This window comes from Protopterus annectens, chromosome 1.part1, assembly GCF_019279795.1.
Source record: "Protopterus annectens isolate FY-2018-M chromosome 1.part1, PAN1.0, whole genome shotgun sequence".
NCBI lineage: Eukaryota > Metazoa > Chordata > Ceratodontiformes > Protopteridae > Protopterus > Protopterus annectens.
Window position 1 is genome coordinate 1,401,719,203 of NC_056726.1, and position 23,696 is coordinate 1,401,742,898.

Sequence of the window (23,696 nt, forward strand, 5' to 3'; positions counted from 1 at the left end):
CCATCTTAAATCTAGAAACGTTAGTCTTCCCATTCTTACCAGTGTTATATCCAATATTTTCACTGGTCTTCTGTACTATACTGCTAATTCCAATCATTGGTCATTTCCCAAATTTCATACATTTCCACCCCATATTTTCTCTGTTTGTAGTCTTAATCTTCCAAAATAATATCTACATCACATTTATTACACCATTCTAAAACCCTTTCCTCCTCAGTATGTTCTTAATACTATTCACATTCAACAAAATAATTCTTAAATTATCACTTTCTCTTTTCCTTAATTTACAAGAAAATATGTTCTTAGTTATTTTTCTACACACACTCTTTCATTTTATATCACCCATGTTTAGATTTATACCTTTAAACTTTCTTTTCCTATCTTTTATTTTTTTTATTTATTTAACGTGTGTTTACCGGGAGAGTCTGACTTGGAACAAAGCCAGTTTTCAGTGGAGGCCCTGGGAGAAATGCTCCAGATACGTCATTGTAATGTTACTCTTTTATCAATAGAATTTTTCCTACCTTTTTCTACTTTCCAGTTTTGTTGTCTTCATCACTAATTTCAGAATCTTTTTCTATCCCATCTTCTTCATCTTTTCCTATATTTTTTCTCCTTTTTCTATGTAATATTCTGTTCCAACTCATTTCCTCTGTTTTTCGTATGCTTTCTTCACTACCATTTTAGTTTATTTCCTCTTTACAATCCATCCATCAGTTTGATTACATTTGTAATATTTCAGTTCACATCTTTTTGCATCATGACCCATTTCCACACATACATAATGATTACATTTCTTTTTGTCACAGTTTATTTACCAAATGCCCTTCTTTTCCACAAAAAAAGTTTTGGGTTGCCCCCAATATTTTACCACACCCTTATTCCCTTCAACATTTATCATACGAAGTGTATGAATCATTTTTTCAATTTCCATTTTCAAAACAGCGTTACAATCCCATCCCCCAAGTCCATAATCTCCTCTTATAAACATTTGAAATGTCCATTGCTTCTTTATATAACTTATTTATTTAACATTTGTTAACCAGGTTGATCCAACTGGGCCAGAAGACCGTTTTCAGTGGAGACCCTAGGAGAAAAGCTCCATTGTAATACAAACAAAAAAGATAATTACAAAACCATACAAAAATGAAGGCATAATAACAGAAGGCAGTACTAAGCAGTTACATAACACAGAAAAGTCATGTACAGAGTATTCAGGCCAGGGTATATTAAAATGAAAAATCAATAATATGGTAATATACAATAGTTGATATAAGGCAGTTAAGTATAGATGTATTTGCATAGATTGTGGTTATAAAATATATAATAAAATATACATATTTGCATAGATTGTAGCTGCAATTGAAGGTGTGGTTTGATATCTATATGAAAGAAAAGTAGAGAAATAGGAGTTGTTCCAATGAGAAGAAGTGAAGAAAAAAGATTGTGGATGGAAATGATGGATGGGTGGGGGTTAGGTAGGGTGTAGACAGGGGCAGAACCATGTGTTTAATAGAGAGAGAGTTTTAGCTCTTTTTTGAAATGTTTTGGGCGTGAGATATTTCTTACATAAGAGGGAAGTTTGTTCTAGGCCTGAGACACTGAGTGTTTGTATAGTAGTTTACCAATGTTTTTGTTGGGTTTGTAGATGTCAAGGAGATGTTGATCAGAGCTATAAAGGGGATGGTTAGGAGCATAGTAGGATACAAAGGAGGAGAGGGAGGGGTAGGCAGTAGGTTTGTTGAGTACTGAATGTGTGATTTGTAGCTGTGACAGAGTTGTTGGGGGAATTCTAGCTAGTTTAGCTTTTTTAGTGCATGGCAGTGGTGAGAGTTGTAAGGTAAGTTTGTAGCAAATCTAGTTATTTTATTTTAAGCTTGTTCAAGCTTAATAATGAAGATTGAATGAATGTGAGGATTTGAGCAGCATAGTAGGCAAGGTAGGAGGAATGTTTGAGGCAGAGAAGGTTTAGAGTTAGAGGTAAGGGATTTCTTATTTCTATAAAGTAATCCAGTTTTTGGTGATTTTTTTTTATACTCTGAATGTGAGGGTTGAATTTTAGGTCGAATTTTAGTTGATCATCGATTACAGTACCAAGTAGCTTAATGTAAGGTTCTGCTGTAATGATGATGTTCTTGAGGAATGTGATGGTAAAGGTGGATTTGTTACGGGATAGAGACCAAAGGGGGAAGAGAAGGAGTTTGTTTTTGATTTACGGTTAGCTGATTATCAGAAAGCCATCTTTCAATGGGCAGGAAGGAATTTTGGTTATTGGGTGTGGAGGTGAGAGATGTCAGAAAAGGAGATAAGTGTAGAGTCATCTGCATATTGTGTAACAGAAGAGTGGTTGCAGGATGTATGGAAGTCGTTAGTAAAAATATTGGATAGGAGAGGCTGCACGATAGAGCTCTGTGAGACTCCAGATTCAATAGGTAGGAAGGGGGAGTAGGTAGTGTGCCATCTCACAGATTGTAGTCTATTGGTGAGGTAGCTGGAGAGCCAGTTAAGAGTGGAGGTAGAGAAGCTGAGCTCAAATAGTTTAGTTAGTAGTTTGGAGTGAGATACTGTATTGAAAACTTTAGAGGGATCTAGGAAAAGACAGGATACAGGTTGGCTGTTGTCTCAAGCCTTGGTTACAGTATGGATAAAAGATAGGAGGGAGGTTTGAGAAGCTGAGTATGAATGCATTTTTCGAGGATTTTGGAGAGTGGGGAAAGAATAGCTGTAAGTCTAAAATTAGAGGGGGTCGGTGGAATTCTCACCTTTATGTAATGGTATCTTATAGAAGGATTTCCATATGTTGGGGACTGTGGCTTCTAGAATGGATCTGTTTATTAGTAGAGAGAGAGGGTCGGCTATAGCATGAGCGGCAATTTTGAGGAGTGGGGTAAGTTATCAGTAAATTGAGAACAAGGCTTAAGTTTGAGTAGGAGAGATTTGATGTAGGCACTTGGAATGGTTTGAGTGAGAAGGTAGTTCTGTTGGTCAGAGTCGGAGAAGAGGTGGGGGGATTAGAGTTTTTTAAATGTCCTTTCAAAGTCTGTCTTTCCACTTCTGTTTGAAATTGTATATGTATTTTCTTTTTTGTTTCTCAAGTTAATGCTTTGACAACATAAGCATTCCATGGATTATCATTGTGTTTCCTTTAATATTTGCATAAGAAATTTTCCATGAAATAAGCAGTCTCAAAAATAATGTTACAAAATGTTTCTTTATTAGAATGAAAGCTCTTACATCTTGTGCTTTCACTCCGAATGGAAGTATTATGGTGTCCCAAACCGCATACCTATTCAGTTTCTTATTCTGTTTGCTTTTTATTCTCACCACATATTTTCTTTTCACACTATCATCTGTTCTTTTCTTTTCCTTCATCTCTCCAGGCCGATTTACCATAGTCTCTGCATATGTTTTCTATTTTTGTCAAGTGTTTCTCCTCATGACAACAGAGTTATCTTCTTGAATTTTTTTTTCCTCAGTATTTCCCCCAGGAAACATTGCCTCCATTTGCTGGTTCACGCTTTTCAATAAAATAAGTACATCATCCTACAGCCCTCTCAACTGGAAGGTTGTAACAACACAGCCTTCTTTCACCAGTTCTTCTAACTCTGGAAACAAATTAAGCTGAAAAGCAGCTTCCAAACCCTCCAAAATTTCACCAGCAATGCCTTGTTTACTGGCATTTGCCCTGTGCTCCTTCCGCCACTCTCCATTTCAGTAACACAAAGGTTTTGAGTAGGGGAAGTTCCTGATGTCCTTGGCCATATTTCCCCTAATGGTATAAATACCATCTCGGTCCCCCCTGAAAAGAGGCTATTGGCTATGTGGGACTAAGCTGGTCAACAAAATATAAATACATAGTGGGTCACCCCAGAGAGGGACAAAACTTAAGACAAAGTACTAGCTATAATTTACTGGACAAGCATTATGAAAGCGAAAAAAATGTCCACTGCACATTAGACACTGTTTATTGCAAAGGTATTTTTAACTTGTATGCCTCACTCTAGCACTGTTGAGTAAACATATGGTAGACAGGTCAGCTGCACACAACAAATTTTCAGGTTGTCAGTCTTCACACACACACACACACACACACACACACACACACACGTTTATTTTTCCATTAATACATCTCTGATGATAGCATAAAAATAATTAGATTAGGCTGGTTTGTTAGTTCCAAAGTCCCAGAACATGAACACACACAAGTCTTAACTAGTTCTGCAGTTTTACTTTCAGTATGATTACTGTTTGAAGAAGCAGACTCTGGCACACATAGGGTTTAACCAGAAGTCACTGTGGCAGTGTTTTTCATCCAGATGACATTTGGCTTCACACTGTTTTATCACCCACAAGACTGCCGTCATCACCAGCCCTTAAGCAATTGGAAAAAAACGGCAGTACAGTGCACATTTTTAAAGTGTGTGTGTGTGTGTGTATAAAATTATATCTTTTGACAAGCTTTACTTAATAAGCCATGGTACAGCAGTTGTACACTACTTGCATTGCTGTAAGTGGGTGTCTCTTAGTAACTTAAGTAGTTTCTAGCATTTTGTGGAATTGATTTTATGTACATAGTGAACACCTTATAGTTTATTTTTTTCTTCAATGACATCATTGTAAAGAAGTTTCTCTGTGTATTGTTTTTGGTTAAGTGTCTAATGCAGGTTAGTTATCCTAATGTGTCTTGGTTTTCATGACTTAGAAAATTCATTTTAAATTCCACTTGCCTTGTCCTAAAATGTTATTTTATTTGGTCTTTAGGTACTATAACTGGGCAACTGCAGCTCCCATGCTTCTGGCAATGCAGGCCTTCCAGAAACCCCTTCCAAAGGTGAGAAAAATGAGCAAATGCACTGAATACTTAGTTCTTGGATTCAGAAAAAAAATTGTGTTTACTGGGCAAGATTCTAAACCATGTAAGATTTCATATTAACAGTAACATTTTGGATCAAAGCTAGAAACAAGTTAACTAAATTTGTGTTTTTAAGGATTTCTTCAACATCAGTTAAAGTTTGAAAGCATGACTATAAAAGCATAGTGCACCTAACCCAGACAAGAAAATTAGATTCATGTGTACTGCTTTAGATGGAGTATAGCTTTTCCCAGCAGTTTGCAGCAATCAGGTAGCACAGATTTGACATCCAGCTGCTAGGTGGCACACTGGTAGATGCACTTCTCACTGGCTTCCGCCAGTGTCAGAACATCTGTGTGTTTTGTTTGCATTATCATTCAACAACATGAAAAGGAACTCTTCCTTTTCCCCTGTTCTTTTATACTTCACAGACAGAAGCATCTTATTCAGACTGAAGTTCCATTTCTGAAAAAAAGTGTATTGTTCATTTTTTTCTCTTTTGTCTTCTCTGCTGTCATTGATGTCTGGGACACATGGTGTATTTTCCCTTCTCTGTAATTATTGAAATAAGATTGGCAATATCTTTATTTGGTATCTGTTGTCCATTTCTTGCAGAAATCTTTTAGAATAACTTTGGGGATTTGGACCTTTAGCGTTTAGGACCATGTGGCAAAAATTGCAGGCATGCAGTTAAAAGATATTGAACTTATTACTTGAACTTTTGGGAGGGTACGCCAAGTCTTGTATTTCAGATATAAGCATCTTTGCATATTTATTTGTAGGTGTCTGTATTCTTTTATTAACTGTTCTTTTCTTCAGGCCGAGGGTTTAGAGGGATATTTGCATGGAGTGTTTCATTCCACATTATGGGGGTTGGTTGTTTAGACAACATGACACAGCAATGATTCTGAACTCCAAAACAGCATGGTCTGGTCATAGAATGTGTTCAAGATTGCATTACATGAAAAGGCCTTTCAACTAATTTCAGATGTATACAAACTACTTACAAGGAAGTCATGATAAAAAAGCTCAGAATGATCAGTACCCCATTCCATGTATACATTCTGGAGTTTGACAGCCAGTTTGACAGTCTTTTGTATCCGTACAGTCAAGCAAACCTTGGAAGAGCTCTTTCTGTTTCTCTTTCCTAATGAGAAGATTGTAGAGAAATCCCTTTGTGTGGTATATTGAGTAGGGCACCCTGTTGCCCATTGTACAATGACTCTACTTCCACAAAAAGCAAGTGATTTAGCCATTGTTGCTTGTCTTTATAAGGCAATGCAATTTAGGCTGTCCATATTTCTTAAGAATCTGCAACCGACTGTTCTAGGCATACCATTCAGGGGTGAGGGGACTACTGGCAAGCAGAAATACGTGTGATGTGTATATGGAAGCCACACAGAAGGCATCTGCACCTTTACTCTATGTGGACAGCATTTTCATTTAATCTGGCCTTTGTTGCGTTTCTGGGATCCTTACCAAGGATTTTTTCTGTGACAGCAGGAAACACTCCAGCTGTACAGTGTTCTGGTGTTTCTTTAATTGAATGATTAGCTGATGATCGCTTGAATCCAGCATTTCTTATTAGTGGTGCTGGCTTTCACATTGCTTTAGCTACAGTTACTTGGGGCCACATTTATTTTTTAAACGTGCCCCCTGCTTCTGGAGCAGTGCATTCTTTTTACAGGGCAGTTCTGGAGATGGTCCAGAGCTGCACCTCTTTCCTTCAGAGAGGGAGCTGAGTGGTTTAGCCTCCTGAGTTGTATAAAAGAAACAGATTCAGGCCTATTTTTGTTGAACATTCTATGGTGTATGACAGAACAGTGTTCTCAATTCCCTTGGGTTACCAACATGTAGGGTCCTGCAGTGGATGGTCACTGGATGATTCACTGTCACTGGTTAAGGTGTCATCATTCCCTCTCTGATCTTCATGTCTTGGATTATTGCTAGTATTTTCTTGGATTGTTGGAGTTTGATATATAAGATGGAAACAAACTTTTCTTTTCTTCCCGTCTTGTAGCCCATTGAGGGTTGGTTCTGGACCACAGCTGCTAGAAATTGTTAGAGAGGCATCTCTACAGGGGCTTTATTCTAGCAAACTATGAAAGTATTCCTGAAATAGAGTCCATTCCTTATAGGTCTCTAAATTAAAAATGGACATGGGCAAATCGGTCCTACCACTTTCTACATAGAATCAGTCATGTAGGAATGGCTCACTTCAAGGGTATTTTCTTTGACATACTTTCCAAGACAGGAAAGCAAATGTTCTAGCAGCATTCCTTGCCTGTTGATGAAATCTTTAGTAAATTCAGAGTATGATTCCAGTGTAAATTCCAGCATGTGCACTGTGGTCCTTGGCACTATAGCAAGATAACCACCTCCACTTGAAAAGTGGGGTTGTTGCATTGGAACTTGAGATTTTAAGAATAGCAGTTAAAAAATATAAAATGAATGTATTAAAGTGTACTGCCCATTACAAGGGGCCCTGTTATAAAAGTAGCCAAGCACAATGTGACTAGTGTCCACATTTCATTTTATGAGACTAAGAGCATTGATTGCCACAAGATAGGGAATTCAGAATGAAAGATTTTTGGGGTGCTAGCAGTGAGTATACCAAAGCAGTGGCTGAAAACTTTGGGGAATGGTTGATTAACACTAAGCAGGATCCCAGTGGATGATTACATTTAACAGCATCTTTGAGAGATTGGAGGTAATTGTAAATAAGCCATAGTGGTTTCCACAACTCAGAACAATAAGAAAGCTTTTTGTAGCTGCTGCTTTTAATCATGAACCATTTGAGCACTTAGAGCCACTGGTGAATAATCATCTGGGTATTTTCATTAGAATTTAGTCAGTGTTACAGTTATACGTTAAGGAAATGTAGTGAATGTTTGCTGAAGTTGCAGAGTAACATTTTTTGCAGCATGTAGATAAAAATACCCTTTTCATAAAAAGGGAGCTGAAGTGAAAGTATGCAGAGCAAAATGGATGCGAAAGAGAATACTTGGAGAGCGTGTGATTGAGGTGGTGTAAAGATTTGGACTGAGAGAATAAAAAAGCAACTTTTATGTATTTGGTTCATTTAGCGTTTGTCTAAGCTTAATCTCAGGATATTAAAATGTAATAAGCAGCCACAGGCACTAATGTCTTTCTAAAGTTCACCCAAACTGTTATCACCACGAGTTCTTTGTTTTTCTTCTGTTAATTAGAAGTATGTGGTTAATAAGAGGAATGCAGAAGTCTGAAAATTATCAAAAGAAAGGAAGAGTGCAGGAAGAATTGTGAAATAAAAAGATGGGCCAGGGTAAGATGGAATACTGGTTGGCTAAAAAAAAAAAAAAAGAGTAAGAGAGCAGCCACATGGCAAAGAATATGACACCAGAGAAACCTCAGTAGCTCCTGACTCAGATGTCACAAAGAAGCTCTGTCATGAAGCAAGGCAGTGACACAAAGATAAAGACAACTGCCAGACATTCATAAAAGATGCCAGAAAGAGTCTGCTAACCAGTCAAGAGGAAATTGAGGGCAGACAGAAGAAGCAGTTTAAGAAGCCTCTGAATAAAGAAAATCCCATAAACTGCACCACCCCATGCACAAGCTGTGATGAAAGTAGTAGTACCCGTTTTAGGAGAAGTCTGTAGTACACTAAGAAAAATTACAGCCAAGGAATGTAGCAGGCTATGAGAAAGTTGTGGTAGATAAGATCAAGATGTTGGGAGCATTAGGGAGCAAATGACTCCTAAAGGTGGAGAGAGAGAGAGAGAAAGAGATCCCAGATGATTGGAGAATAAGCATTCTAATGCCATTGACAAAAGCAAAAGGGATATACACAACTGCAGGCAGTACATAAATTTCAGACTTCTGTTGCATTGCATGAATATGACGAGAGGGTTTTTGATAAATATGCAGCATAGTAGGAAGTAAGATGGAAGGTGAGCAGTTCAGATTCAGATCAGGATGTAGTATGACCAACCTGCTGTTTGCATTGAGATAGATAGTGAAGACGAAGTTTGAAATGAGGAAAGCATACAGCATGGCATTCCTAGACATGAAGAATGCTTATGACAAGGTCCCAGGAAACCTGATTTTTTTCACTTGTACAATATTTTTACATTCTGGAACATTGGTATAATTACTGCAGTCTATGTACAATGACTCTGTGAAATACAAACAGTGTCGGGGTTCAGGTTCCTGGTGGGGAATGAGTGTACCTCAAGAATTCATCTCAACCCATGCTTGTTTATATTGTTGATGAGTGTATTAGCAAGAAGGTCTAATGACCAACAAAGCTGCTGTATGGGATGATGTGACACTACAAGCATGCTTTGAACAGGAACTTCAAATGATAGCGAGCTGGAAGTCAAAACAAAATCAGATAGAATGAAACTGAATGAAGACAAGGCAGAGGTCATTGTAGAAACTGGAGAATATCAGAAAAAACTGAAAATTGGGATAGGAGGGGAAAATAGTAGAGCAGGTTAACCATTTCAAGTATAGGGAGGTGTGGTTGAGGAGTAGGAAGTCTGAATGAGGAGGTCAAAGCTAAAATGAGAAGCCTGCAGACAGCTGGCACAAAGTGTTGGGTAATGTGTGAAGAATGACAAAGAAGCTCAAAAGTAAGCTGTACAAAACATTGGTGTGACAATTTCTTCTGTATGGCACATGAGTACAGCAGAGATGAAGTCAAAGTAGCCCTATTTGCAGAGAAGGTCACAGAGAACAGTCTATGGTGGTTTGGTCGCATATGCAGAAAAGCATAGGACTATCTGCTAGAGAAGATTTGGGAGAAGAAGGCAAGAGGAATCAAGAATGTCCAACCAAGAGATGGACAGATTACATGGGAGAGAAGACCTGTGATAATTGGGCATGACTGGCCATGAAGTTAGAGTGCCTCTGTATTGTGACAGGTAGCAACAGCTGAGACAATGCCCTGATCTTGTTTAAAAATTGGAGAAAAAAGGGAGTCAAAGATAATGATAATGTGGGTATTTGTAGTAGTTTTTGCAAGTGGATAGAACTGAATGGCAGTGTGGTATAATGTAGCACTTCTCTACAAAATTATTACAGCTGCATTCATTTTATTTATAGTGGTTAGTTTAGTAGTTGTGGTATTGTGGGTTATCACAGCCACCTCACTGGAAAGGACTGTATACTGAAAGGCATAATAATGTGGCAACAGTATATTATTGAATATTGAATAGTATAATATTGAAGTAGCTGAAAAACACTGGAAACATGAGCACAAAGCATTATAAAAAATGGACGGCGCAGTGGTGCAGCGGTAGTGTTGTTGCCTCACAGCAAGAGGTTCTCTGGTTCGATTCCTGGCTGGGGTGCCTTCTGTGCGGAGTCTGCATGTCCTCCCTGTGTTTGTGTGGGTTTCCTCCAGGTGCTCTGGTTTCCTCCCACATTAAAAAGACATGTGTCTGGAGCATTTCTCCCTGGGCCTCCACTGAAATTTGGCTTTGCTCCAAGTCGGACTTCCCCGGTAAACAAATGTTAAATAAATAAATAAATAAATAAATGATGAAGTCTACATCACATGGGATCACCCATTACCAACAGTCCAAAAGATAGATGCGAGGAAACAAGATATAGTGGTCTATGAAAAGAAGACAAAAGTTGCATTGATCATTGAAATTGCTACACCTAGTGACTATAGTGTTTTGCATACAGAGAGACACAAAGTAATAAAATATCAGTATTTGCAGGCCGAAACAAGAGCAATGTGGAAGAAAGATACCCAGATAGTTCCAATAGTAATAGGAGCAACAGGTCTTATAAAAAAAAGAATCTACAATTGTATTTAGATATGTTACCAATACATGTAACTCCGTACAAATTGCAGGAGGAGGCATTACTGGGCACATTGTATGTGTTGTGAAGAGCACTTCTGGCTGTCATCAAAGAGTGAAACAATACTAATTTCACATACTTTAAATATACTTTGACTTAGGAATGAGGTCCATTCCTGTCATGGTATTAGAAACCCAAAAGATTTAGAGAAGTTAAAGGGGAAAGCACTTGGTAAGTACAGATAACTTGCTATAGGAGATTCTAACCAAACATTGATCATCTGCATCAGACCCTCATCAAAAGAACAAATTGTGGTCTGGACACAAGCATATTTTAGTTACTGTGAAGATAATTCCAGGTTACATTTTACTAATATTTTATTAATGTATTTATATGTTGTGAACTGACTAAATGCAGGCCTGTGTTCTGTTTTTATAACTTGCGATTTGGATAAGGTGACTTGCTGAGGGAGTTGTACAGTAGGGAGATACGGGCTGGGAAAATCAATCTGTGGACCACAGGTTGACTGTCTCTAACAGTTTACAGCAATAATCTTCTGTGCTAACTACATGATTTACAGCTGATTGCCTAAATCCTCTGTGCTCACTGCCAGATTAGTACACCATTGATTTACAGAGTACCATCAGTATGTAAACTTCCAGTAAATACCATGTAATGGTCAAGACAATGTTTTTAGAACTTGGGTCCTGTACAGACTAGATGCTTTAGATTTTATCACAGTAGCTAACTGTGTTCCTTGCTACAAGTGAAATATGACCAAGCACGTACACTGAAATTATTCATTTGGATTACATGGCTATTATACCTGCCATTTTGATTTAGTTTAAGGGTTCCTGTACTTCCCTTTGGAGTCTGCTGTGAGCTTATTCAATAATACTCTATATCCATCATTACAGACAGAGAGAAGGGATGTTATAGCTGGTAGAGTGATCAAATCACAGGTGTATATGTATGCATGTAGATACATGTGCACGCACGTACACATGTACACACACACACACCTAGTGTGTCATTGTAGAATTGTAATAAATGTGTTATTGGGCATGTGCGTATGTATTACATTTTACCTATGTGAGTACAGAAGAGACTGTTGTACCTTTTGGCTGATGTGGTGTGAATGGCAAAAAGAACCAGTGGGCCATTACATTCAAAGGTCCTACACCTCAGCAGAGGGAGTGTTTTTTGCATGCTAGTGCAATTTTGGACTAAACGGTAAGTGGGATTAAGAGTACTCCCTCTCCATCAAACACTAAAAAGTATTTGTTTCAGGTGGATGAGTATATGTGAGCATGCAGTTTTAGTGTAGTTTAAGACTGGTCAGGGTTTGCTTTCAGTATCTTGTTAGTGAGTGCACCATGAAGTTAGTATTGTGGTGTAAAGTGCTAAAAAATATTTTTTGTGCACAATGCTGGAATCATGGTTCTTACACTAGTCAGCAGTTAAATATTTCTATTACCTTGCTGTAGTTTCTAATACTGCAGAAAGATACATATGAAAACACACAAAATAATGGACGATTTCTAGTTAGGTGTCATAGAAATAAAACTCCATATGTAGTCCCATAAGCATTTGTGAAATATATTGGAAAGATAGTAATTGTATGCAAACAGAAATTTTACTGAAATGTCTGAATGTATTGCTGGTGTGATTTTCATTTCAAATATACACAAACAAGAACTCATTAGACTCTGATGGACTTAAACTGCTACTAACAATGTTTCTATTATTTTCCTTCTTTTGTTTGTTTCTTTTTATTTTTTTCAAAAAAAAAAAACCTCATAAGTATTCATGCTTTAGTTTTATCACTGCATCAGTGGATATCGTAAGCCTTTGTTTTTCAAAGTTGTACTGCTTCAACACAGTATGTTTCTTTTTTTTTTTTTGATTCCATTATTGTTGCAAATGGGTTGCATGGAGGTCAATTTTATTTGTTTTGCTTCTTATTTTAATTTTGTTTTGGTTGTATTATTTTTATTTTGCATTTTCCGTAGGCTACTATTGAAACCATAATGAGAGATAAGATGCCCAAGAAAGGAGGAAGATGGTGGTTTTCGTGGCGTGGAAGAAATACCAGCAATAAAGTGGTAGGCTGAAAAGGAGTTAATACCTTTTTATTTTGGTTTTTGGGTTACAGATGTATTGTCAGTTAGTAAAGACAGTTCCTTTATTGCTTTGTTCTGTCTTCATGAAAGAACAAATATTTACTTTTTGCCAAACAGTAATTTACTAAGTAGTAATAGTTTAAACAGCTGGATTATTTTGCAAAAATTGGCAAGCAGTAGCTTTTACATTTGAAAACTCTGCAGATTATTGTTAGATGGCACTTCCGCACTTGAAACTCCACAGTAGCTGATATTATCAAATTTCAGTCCTGTTTGATGTCGGGCAACAAGACCGATGACATTTGAGACCTTCTGCATTGGGTAACTGTTAAGATTTCAATTTGTAGTAGTCCCAAGATCTGCACAGTTCACAATTTGTTGTAAATCTCATGTGAGAGAGCATGTATACCTCTCCTTCAGGAGACCTCTTGTGCTGGACTAGGAGGGACATGGAGCCCTACTCTTTTTTTTCAATTGCTGCAGCAATTCATAAATAGATCCTAATGTTCATCAAAAAAGGTTCCCATAGCTGATGCCTAAAATGCCTGAACCTTCTAGTTGTTTCTGCAGTGTCCAGATCACTAAGCAGGACCTGCAGCAACACTGCCAGTTCTTGCTGTGAAAGGAGCACAGTGTGAAATATTTACACATGCAACAACATTAGCCTGGCCACCTATTGGAGATGTAAAGAAATTAGAGGGCCACATCAACTCTGTGAAAATGGCACCTTTGGAGGATGCCTGGCAAAGAGATTTGGCAAGAGGGTCCTTCTCACAATCCCAGAAATTGGTGAAAGTCTCCTTCTCCATAGTCCTCTAGGTAGCCTGATGTCACTATGCTGCCTCTTATTCCCTGTGAGTCACAAGCTTCTACTTGACCAATGAAGAGTCAAGTTAATACATTTGTCAGATGGTAGAATAAGTGTGTGAGGTGCACTTTTATAGCCACTTTTGTCAGGAGTATCTGTATGTATCTTCATAATTTCTTCCACATTTGATTACTGGGTACATCACAGTGCTTGACCATCTTAGAAGAAGATATACATTAACTTCCCCAGCAGATGTTCTACATTAGAACTCAGGATGTTCTACGTTAGAACTCAGGATTTGTTAGTGTGTTCCCTTGGCCTTTCCATGAATTATGCAGGACTTGCTAGCTAGGGGTTGAGGAGATTCTCTTGGGTCCTTTCACAGCACTTAGGCCTTTGAGGAGCACGGATGTTGGATTTATGCTTTATCTTTTTTCTGGTTGGGTTTGGTCTTCTTGGAGAACACTGACTGGAAACATAATTTGACACGCAAATGAAGCCTCTTGCAGTCATGCAGTTTAGGCTACTTCCTGCTGGAGCAAGGTTAGGGAAGGGACTCCTCTGCCTTTCATTATGCTGGGAAAGGGGATTCTAAAGATCCAGTGTTCATCTTTGTTTGTGAGCCAGGCAAATATGTCTTTCCAAATGACTCCATCTTTGAAGAGATACTAAAGCTCATGAAGTCTACTATGACCTTGTCCTTTTCCTTTGCCTTCATAAGTACCTCAGTTAGGATCTTGGCAATAAGGGTATCGAGCATTGTCATCTCTCATAGTACTTGTCCTGAAGGCTGGTATATGGACAACTTGGAAACCCTGGATTCAGCTTCCTGTGCTTCACAGCAGGCAGATGACCTTGGTAAATTCCCATTAAAGTAGAATTTCTCTGTGACTAAACATTCCAGGATAGAGTCCTGTGAAATATGTTCAGTCCAGAATTGGTACCAGAAGCAACAGCACCTTACTGCCTTCTAAGGAGTATTTGACTTTGGGGCCCCCTGGACAAGAAGATTGGATGGAAGTGCCTTAATTCTTTTGCCTCTTTATTTCAGTGTTACTTTGAGTACACAGCTCTAAAAAAAAGCTTACAGACTTCCTGAATGTGGAAGCAAGAGGGAAGGGTATTACCTCGATTTCTACAGTAAACTGAGCCACTGAAGTTTTTCCCCAGAAGGATAGTCAGCCAATATAACCAAAAAAGATGCTAATAAAAAATAAAAACAGGTTAAGTTCTTTTGTCCTACATAGTATGGACTTCTTCAGAGTAGAATGAAAGTGCTCAAACTGTTTTTATTTATTTTTATATTAGAAGTGTTTGTTGATTAGTAAACCTCGGAAGTATGTGTGGAGCTTTCTTATGAGAGTACTTCATTAGCATCTTTTTTGTGGTTACATTGGGTGAGTAAGCTACTGGAGAGTAATTGTTGTGGTTCAGAACCTCACTTTGTCAGTTCTGCATTTGTCACAGTTCTTAACCATGTGCGAATTCTTTGGAGTCCAATGAAATTGTGATTCATTCACCTGATTCATCTTGGGCTCAAGTGGCCATACTAGGGGGTCAACATTGTTGCAAAGAAATTGAAAGTGATCCTAACTTATTTAAAGAGCCTTAACCATGAACAAGAAGCTGGATAAGTCTGTTTTTTAAGAGCTCAGTGTTACATGGGGGACTTCTACAGTTGTTTGATAAGATGGGCGTTGGATATATGAATGTTTTGGTGGCAGATGAGAGGTCTGTGTATAAACTGCGCCACAAAATGTTGATGGTGGTCAAATGAAATCACTGGTGATCATTGTAGTTTTTTTCATAAACTAGAAACATTAAGTGTGTATGGATATTGACCAAAAATGGCACAGAGTAAAACTGTAAAGGACAACAAATTGTTGAGAGATGACGAAGATTATACTGCAGACAGTGTTTATCATATTAAAGGGAAGCAAAGTATGTCAGTGTATGAATGAAGTGCCACAGAGGTCCCAATAGTGAGGAACAAATGTGTGAAGGTGTGATAACATGAATGGGTCCCCTTTAGAGACAAGCATTCCACCACTTTTATTGCTGAAAAGGTTGGTACTGATTGGGGCTCATTTATGAACAAGATCAATTTTGGTGGAAGAAAAAGAACCATTGACGGAAGGAAAACAACACACAAGGAGTAAGGAGTAAGGTGAGATACAAGGAAATCACAAAGGGGTCAGAGAGAATTAGACCGAAGGCACTGTAAAATATCTGTAATTATTTAAACTTTAACATTTTCATCTATATTTATTGGAAGTTGGTCACCTTCATTATAGTCTGTGAAGGCATTTTCATTTATTCCGAGTGGTACAGCTAACAGCCTCCTCGGTCATGGTCTTAAAAACCTTTACTAGTAAATTAAACTTGAAGCTACGTTACAAGCAAAGGGAAACCACATGGCTGGAGAACACACACTAAAAGGTGTAGCATTTTTCATCTCCCCTCCATCCCTCTATTTAATTGTTTGAGAAGTTATATGATGGGGAAGTATGACAAACACGATCAAGTAAAACCAATAACAAATTTTTTAATCTAACAGTTGCAGAAATAATTTTTTAAATGAGTTAAGGACTTGCGAACAGCTTAGCTTTATGAAACCCGATAAAGAAGGGTGTCTTGTTGTTATGGACAGGGTAGACTACATAGGTAGAATGATGGCATTGTCTACAGATGCAAACATGTACAAGATTGTTTCCAAGAACACAATTAGCATGTCTTACAATAAAACCTGACGTAATGTTCGAACAGCCTGCAGTTAACGGATACATATCAACAGATATGTTTTCTTTTTAAAATGCAGGTCATCCAGTTAGTCCCTCAATATTTGGAATACATAGAATTGATATTAATATATAAAAGATTCCCCTTTGCATCCTATTGTTTCGGCTAAGGGGTCAAAACTGAGTTGTTGGCTAAACACATTGACTATAGGTTGAAAAACTGTTTGGAAAAACCAAAACATATTCTGAAAAATTATTTGTATTTAAATAGATTGAAACATGTTGATATGAGGACATGTTGATATGAGGACAGACTATGCATGTGTGACTGGATGTTAAAAATTTGTTCACTGTGATCACACATTTGATTGGATTAGAATGATTAGAGAGGTCCTTGTGAATTATGGAAGTATTAATATTTTTGAACTTGAAACTTTATTTATGGAAACTGTAAGTGACAATTATGTATTTTTCACTGGAGAATAGTACAGGTAGAAGACAGGTAGTGTTGTGTGCATGACATGTGACCCTTTGCTAGTAGGAAAAGTGTATTGTGTTCAAATGTCATTTGTTTAAAAAATGTGACGTACTATAGATTCTTGGACAATATATTTATAATGAGGTCTGGTTCTGGTACATTGGTTTCAGTTCCAGGAATTTGTGGAGTACATTGAAAGTACTACTGAAATTTTGAGATTTTTCTGCTCCTTTAATTTTGATGGTGTCACTATATAAACACATTTTTTTAAAGATGACTGGCAATATTTGAACTAGTATTTTAAGGAAGCTGATATGTAGTAATTCTTTTCTAACACTATAGGAGTTGTCACCCACCACATCAGAAAAAGGGCATTGTGAGAAGTGATTGTTTCAGACTTCTAGACTTGTATCCAATGAGTAGGATTTTGAGTCTGAAGTGACTAGGTTGTGTAATATGTTTATGGAAAGGGGGTACTCAAGAAAATATTTTAGTGAAATGAGTAAAGACAGGAATACCAAATATGAACCAGTTATTAAAAATGGACTGGGTCTATTACAAAAGGCTAGACACACTGTGGGGACTGGAAACATTAGCAGTTTATATGTCATTCACATTTATCAAGATCATAAGTTGATTAAATAAGTGATGGTTAAGAAGTGGGGAATATTGGCACATTCCGGGTTACCAAAGAAGATTATTGTTGAAGGCCCGTAGTTTGTTTTTCAAAGCAGACTAAATTTGAAAATTTTGTTAGAAAAAGAACAAGTGGTACACTCTTTTATGGTTATAATAACTTTGTTAAATGCGGGTGTTGTAAGCAGTAATGTTTCTGAGATGGGTAGTATTGTTACTGGTCTTTTCCGAAGGAAAAGAAAGGTCCAATTTAACTGTAACATGGCAGGGATAGTTTACCTTGCTTGCTAAAGTTCTTGCTGTGCCTTTTATATAGGTAAAACAGAGAAAGCTGTATGGAAATAATTTACCAGCACAACTATTGTATTAATAAAAAAAACTCAAAAATTGTACAAGCCAAACACTCCAGGATGTGTTCAAACTTTCAAAAGTTCTTGTTGCTGATTTTAGAAAAAGTTGACATTTCTAGCGTGGTAGGAAAGCTAAATTAGAAAATGGGGAATTGATCTGGTAACTAAGAGCAGATTCCCCCTCCCCTGCTTAAATGGTTATATTTCTATAAGTAAACTAAAAATGAAGGCAGATAAGTAAGTTTTGAATATTCTTTAATAAATGGTTAAAATTGATGGTGTAAGTTTATTAAAAGTATTGTATTTTACTATGAAGCTAACTTTTTTTGATCATGTGAGTGTTTTAGTCTTGGTTATTTGTTTTTAAGTAACAGTCTGATATAGTCCTTATTATGTAGCATGGAAGCGCTCAACCTGTTTTGTTTTTATATTGAGTGTTTTTAAATCCGTGAACCTTGGAGGTATGTGTGGAGCTTTCCTGTGAGATATTTCATTAGTTTGCTGCTACACCTTCTGTCCTGATGATGCTGTAACTAATGGAACAGGCTGAGGAATGTAAGAGGTCAGATGTGGTACGCAGTGATCTCATTTAATGAAGCATTCAGGCAAGCCATCTAGGTACTCTGTTCTGAGGCAATGTCCTCTTTCTTCAGGCCCCTCAAGGCCTGGTTAAGGACCTCCAAAAGAGAAAATAGGAGTTGAGCTTTATGGAGAATTTCTAAGAAAACTCTTGTCTCCATCTAACTGGTCTTCTGCGGCACCCTAGTTCCTCAGCAAGAAGGTCACAGAACAAGGGGCTGCCAACTGCAGGCAGTTTTGCCTCTCTTGGTTGTCATCTAAGTTTCAAAGATGGGCAGCTTTATAGGCAAATCATTCCTGGTCCTGATTAGGCCACAGGATAGGCTGTAGACAACCTGTGCTTCAAGTTTAAACCAGCTTTGAGATCCATCAGTACATACTGGTCTAGTCTAGATGTGACTGTGGGTGGCAATACTTAAAATTTTTCGCTCAACTCCTAAAAAACTTCTCATTCTGGGAGTAGGCAGTCTCAACAGAGCTCTTGGAACAGACCTAAACTCAAATCTCAAAGAAGTTACAAGCCATTTTCTCCTTCAGAGAAAGGCAATGGGTTCTACTTCCACCTTTATTTTTTCTGCAGGTGATAACAGATTTTGATCCCATCGTGGACTTAACTTCTTCAACAAGTAAATTAATTATGTCACGTTCCAAGTATTGACTTTCTAATTTTTCATGCCATTGTTGCAGCAAGATACCTGGATGGTATTGCTTGACATAAGTGGCACCTTTTGGCATTTTATTTTCTTGAGTCTACACACAAAGTTTCTTTAGGTCAAGCTAGGTGAGCTTGAAGTGTATAAGGTGTTGGTGTTTTTTTCCTCTGCATTCAGAGTGTTTACCAAGCTGAGAGTGATTGGAGGAGAGCTAGCAGGAGGAGGGGCCTCATGTATTTCCCTACCCAGCTAGCTGGCTGCTTGAGATACCATCAAATCATAGCATCTTTGGCATGTGCTGTCCTGTGGTTGCAGGCCTAGGGAACCTCTGTCAGCTGGAAGAAGTTCCCTTGAGGTCCATCCCTCAGGGCTGAGTCCAAAAAAAAAGCCAAAAAGACAAAAGTAACTTTATTGTCATTCAGACCATACAGAAATGCACAGCTGAACAAAATTTCATTTTCCAAGCTTATGTAGGCTTCAACAACTGCAATGTCTAGCAATCCAGTCTATCCATATCACTGCCATTCCCCTCTCCCATTCCCCTCCCCAACACTAGCCTTTCGTAAATCCAATCTGATCGCCCTTCCACACCTCAGATCCAATGCAAACAAAAATCTGGCAGACCTGAACAGCCACAGTCAGTTCTACAGTCTTTCAGAAATCCAAGCCATCCACACCGTCACAGTCACTGTTCTATCATCGACACCATCAGCAGTTTCCCAGTCAAAACCAGATCTCTCCAACCCAACGATTCAAATCCGGTCCTTTTAAAATCAAACCTGGCAGCCAAGTCTGGTCTCCATCTTCTGCATTCTGCACTCACTTGAATTTGCCACTGAAGGCCCAAACTTTGTTGCTCAGTTTAATGATATCATAGCAAACAAACTCAACATGACACTACAGGCATCATAGCACTCATCCAGGCCAAATGGACAACTTAGCGAACTACAGTCCACAAAGTCAACATAAAAACACAAAACTTACATTGAGAGCCAGAGAGACCACTGCCACACCAGGCGCCACCATTTTTCATACTTTTCAGTGTCAGTTGTCCCTATTTATGGACATGTAACCTACGAAGACTTGACTATGGTATTCTGGGTGAGGACATGGAGGAAGATTAAAGGTCTAATTCGACTGCTCTACTTGGACCTTATGATGACTGTGATCTTTATGGCTGTGCTCACAGCGTGATGTAGGTATTGAAATAGACTGTGAGCTATTAGTGACTGCAAAGCCATCCTACTCTCATTGATGATCTTTTAATGTCAGTCTCTTATCTCTAGAGAGTTAAAGAATAAGGGCCACTAATCCAGATGTAGGCCTTTCCTTCCTTCCTACAGTAGAGCCTGTTTAAGGTCCTGATAGTGCTTCACTAGTCATTTGGTTGCTTACCTGGACTGCTTCCTTGTTCCAGAAACACTTCAGCCCACAGGACCAAGGCTTCAATAAAGTAACTGGCGTTATGGGTAGTACACATTGCACTAAAAAAATCTGGAAGACATTCTGACAGCAGAACCTGTCATGCTGCAGTCAAACAATTAGGTCATGGAGTAGTATGTGAAAAAAACAAGGTATTGTATACTAATACAATAGAAAAGAACTGATGAGGAAAGATCCTCACTCTCACAGCTGTCACTTCCCAGGATGAGTGAATATGCTGATGGAATCCCTCAGCAACAGTTTCAGCATCCTCTTGGAATTGTGAATAAGGAGACCATACTTGATCAGTGTCCTTCTGCACTGGGGCATGATTGAGATTGACCTTTTACCATGAAGGTGAAGACAATTGTTCACATTTCAGCAGAAGAAGGGGTCAGTTGATGTTGGACATGTTTTCTTTCATGTAGAGAAAAATTTGTATGTGCCTGCTTTTTTTCCATTTACTGTTATTACTTGCCTCATCACAAAAGTCATAGAATAGACCAGAATTATTCTTCCTTGCTCATTAGTGGCAAAGAAAAGTGTTGTTTCAGGTTCACATATCACTGTCAGTGTAGGAAGCTATTCCAGAGAGAGCCCTCCTTGGCTGGGAGAGCAGCGAACCCTTCCTTAGAATGCATGACCTAATTTAGATACTCTGCTTCTGCAGGACCACCCAGTAGGAGTTTTATAGGGAATTGAAACCACAAGGAAGTTGTCCACTCATCAGATGTATTCTAAATACAAAAGAGTACAAGAAAAGATAATACCAGGCATGGTCATATGACTTTCCGATTGTATTGTGTACTAGACAGTATAATTATGTCAGCAGTCATGTTTTAATTATGTTGCATTCTAATGAGTGTAATTAGTTCAATAAACATTATTTAATTTGCTATTGAGTGAGTCATGCAGGCTGCTGTAGCTACTTTTAGTAGTCAGTTTGAAGGTTTAGTGTCTTTTGTTAATTTGTTTGTTTATTTATTTATTTACTTATTACAATTGTTTATTTATTTATTACAAGAACTTCCATGTTTAACAGTTTGGGCTGATTTAAACATGAGGTAGCATTCGGCAGTATGGAGGAAACAATTTAGTTTCTTAATACGATACAGGAACCTCTAGAGTGAGCAGCGTCATGCAACACATCTTTTACTTTTGATCACTGAACATTTGTGCTCACAAATTTTTGAGCCATAGATATTGCATAACACCAAAGTAGTGTCTTATGTAAAGACAAATTAAAAAATATACATTTATTTCACGTGGCATATTAGTCTTGTTAATATGCGTAGACTGTCACTAATTCCAGTAATAAAATCTTATCATAACAGGCTTAAAGCCAACCTACAGGTAAGAAAAAATGTAAAAGAAACACATAAAGCAGGAAAGTGATGGACACCTTAGTAAATATCATTGTGGCCTGCTCCTTAGATAAAACACCAGGAATGAGAGTATAAAGTGCAGGTGCTTACTGTGGCTGACTACTGAGAGTGGAACAATACTTCTGTCTGCTCCAAGTGTAGGTACACAGAGGATGTAAAAAAAGCAGACTTGAGAAAGGAAGCAAACAGATGCATTGTAATGAAGTTATAGATATACAGAAACAGTTTCAAACCTCTTGAGGTACTTCCTATTGGATGTGAAGTCCAATTCCACAGACTTGATGCTGGAACCAGTCTTGTGGTCTGATGACTTCCTTGTCCACTTTGGCCTGGAGCTCCCTCACTGTAGTCCTCCTGATCAGGAACTGAGTGAGATTTCTTTACTATTCCCAACCACACCTGAATGTTTTTATATGCACCCTCAGTTCCTCCCAGGGGTGCAATGCTACTTCTCTTGATGCATTGTTGATGACTGTAATGGGTCATTGCCCTTGCCACTTGATTTTTTCACCAAAGCCATGTTTGCCCTGTATCTGCTCAGAAGCATGAGATGTGGTATATTCGTGAGCGTTGAATCCTTTCATGAGTAGGATCCAGACTTGGAGCATCATTGAACACCATCTTCGTGTGTGGATCAGCAAACGTTTTTATTTTTACTCATTTTTATTAAATTACAATTGCACCAGTGAAGTAGATATGCATATGTTAATAGAAAAGATAACAAACCATAATAATATCTCCTAATGTTTTCAAGCAGTATATATTTTGTAAAATTTTCATTCATTCCAACATTGCATTAATTGCTCAGTTTTGCCTTCCCTTAAACCAGCCATCCTCCTGAACATTATTTTGCATGTATTGTCCACACAAATTGCATTTATTTCTGTGTAGTTTTCTCATTCCCTTTTTTTAAAGATCCCACCTCCAATTATTTTATCTTTGCAATTGTCAATACATCATTTACAGTTGGTTTACATTTTTATTTCTAATATCTATTAATAGTTTTTTGGCAGCCAATAGTATAAAGCTTAGTAAGATCTTGCTGTGCCTAGTCAATTCAAATCATGTGTCCCAGGTAAATTAAAAAAAAAATTCCTTTTTTACAACTATTTGCTCCAGTAACATTTCTGACAGACTACTCTGTAGTGAGGTTTTAAAATTTGCCAACTCATTATACTCCAAAAAACCTGTCCCCAATTATTTTTCTGTTTCCCATCACACCTGCAACATTTGCTGTATACTGGAAGAAAGTTCTGATGTCTTAGTGGGGTATGAACACACATGTGCAAACATTTCCAAGCAAAAATTCTAAAATTTTTGCATACTTGGGCGTCATACAGATGTCTTCCCATTATTCCTTTGTAAATTGCGTTTCCAGCCTCTAGAGTCTTTTCTAATTTCCCCTGATTGATTCTTATAGTTATGCGGTATTTTATATTATGTATTAATTATCCCCTTTTTAACAGCAGCTTCTGTTATAGTCACATCTATTAACGTTGCCGGAGCCGGTCTTTCACTTAGCATTCCACTATGTCTTTCTCTATACCTAAACTCTGGTATTATTCCTTGGTAGGGAAAGTAGTCCTTAACCTACAGTCCAAATTATCCTTGGCCTTATCCCACTCTTGTTACTTTACCAGCTCTGGTTATTTGCTCCCAGTACTTTGGTTCCTTTGCTATCTTTCTCCAGTAAATGTAACCCCCCCCCTCTTGCTTATTTCTTATACCCCTACTTGCAATCATTCCTACTGACAAAATTTCCTTTCTCTATTACTGTATTGGCTTACTTTTTAGAATACTTTCTGCTACATAATGAATGTATCATTCTGTGTGGTGGTTTTTAATTTCTTTAAGGTCCTGCATCTAAAATCCTGCT

General features: G+C 37.9%; 1 protein-coding gene across 3 annotated transcripts in view; it reads left to right on the forward strand.

Annotated features, from left to right (window-relative positions):
• Positions 1-23,696, forward strand: part of LPIN1 (lipin 1) — a 750,916-nt gene that overhangs the window by 438,920 nt on the left and 288,300 nt on the right. For all 3 annotated transcript variants that reach the window (XM_044082232.1, XM_044082237.1, XM_044082244.1), the window contains 2 exons: positions 4,762-4,831; positions 12,661-12,753. In XM_044082232.1, coding sequence (XP_043938167.1) covers positions 4,762-4,831; positions 12,661-12,753 — 163 coding nt within the window. The remainder of the gene's footprint in view (positions 1-4,761; positions 4,832-12,660; positions 12,754-23,696) is intronic.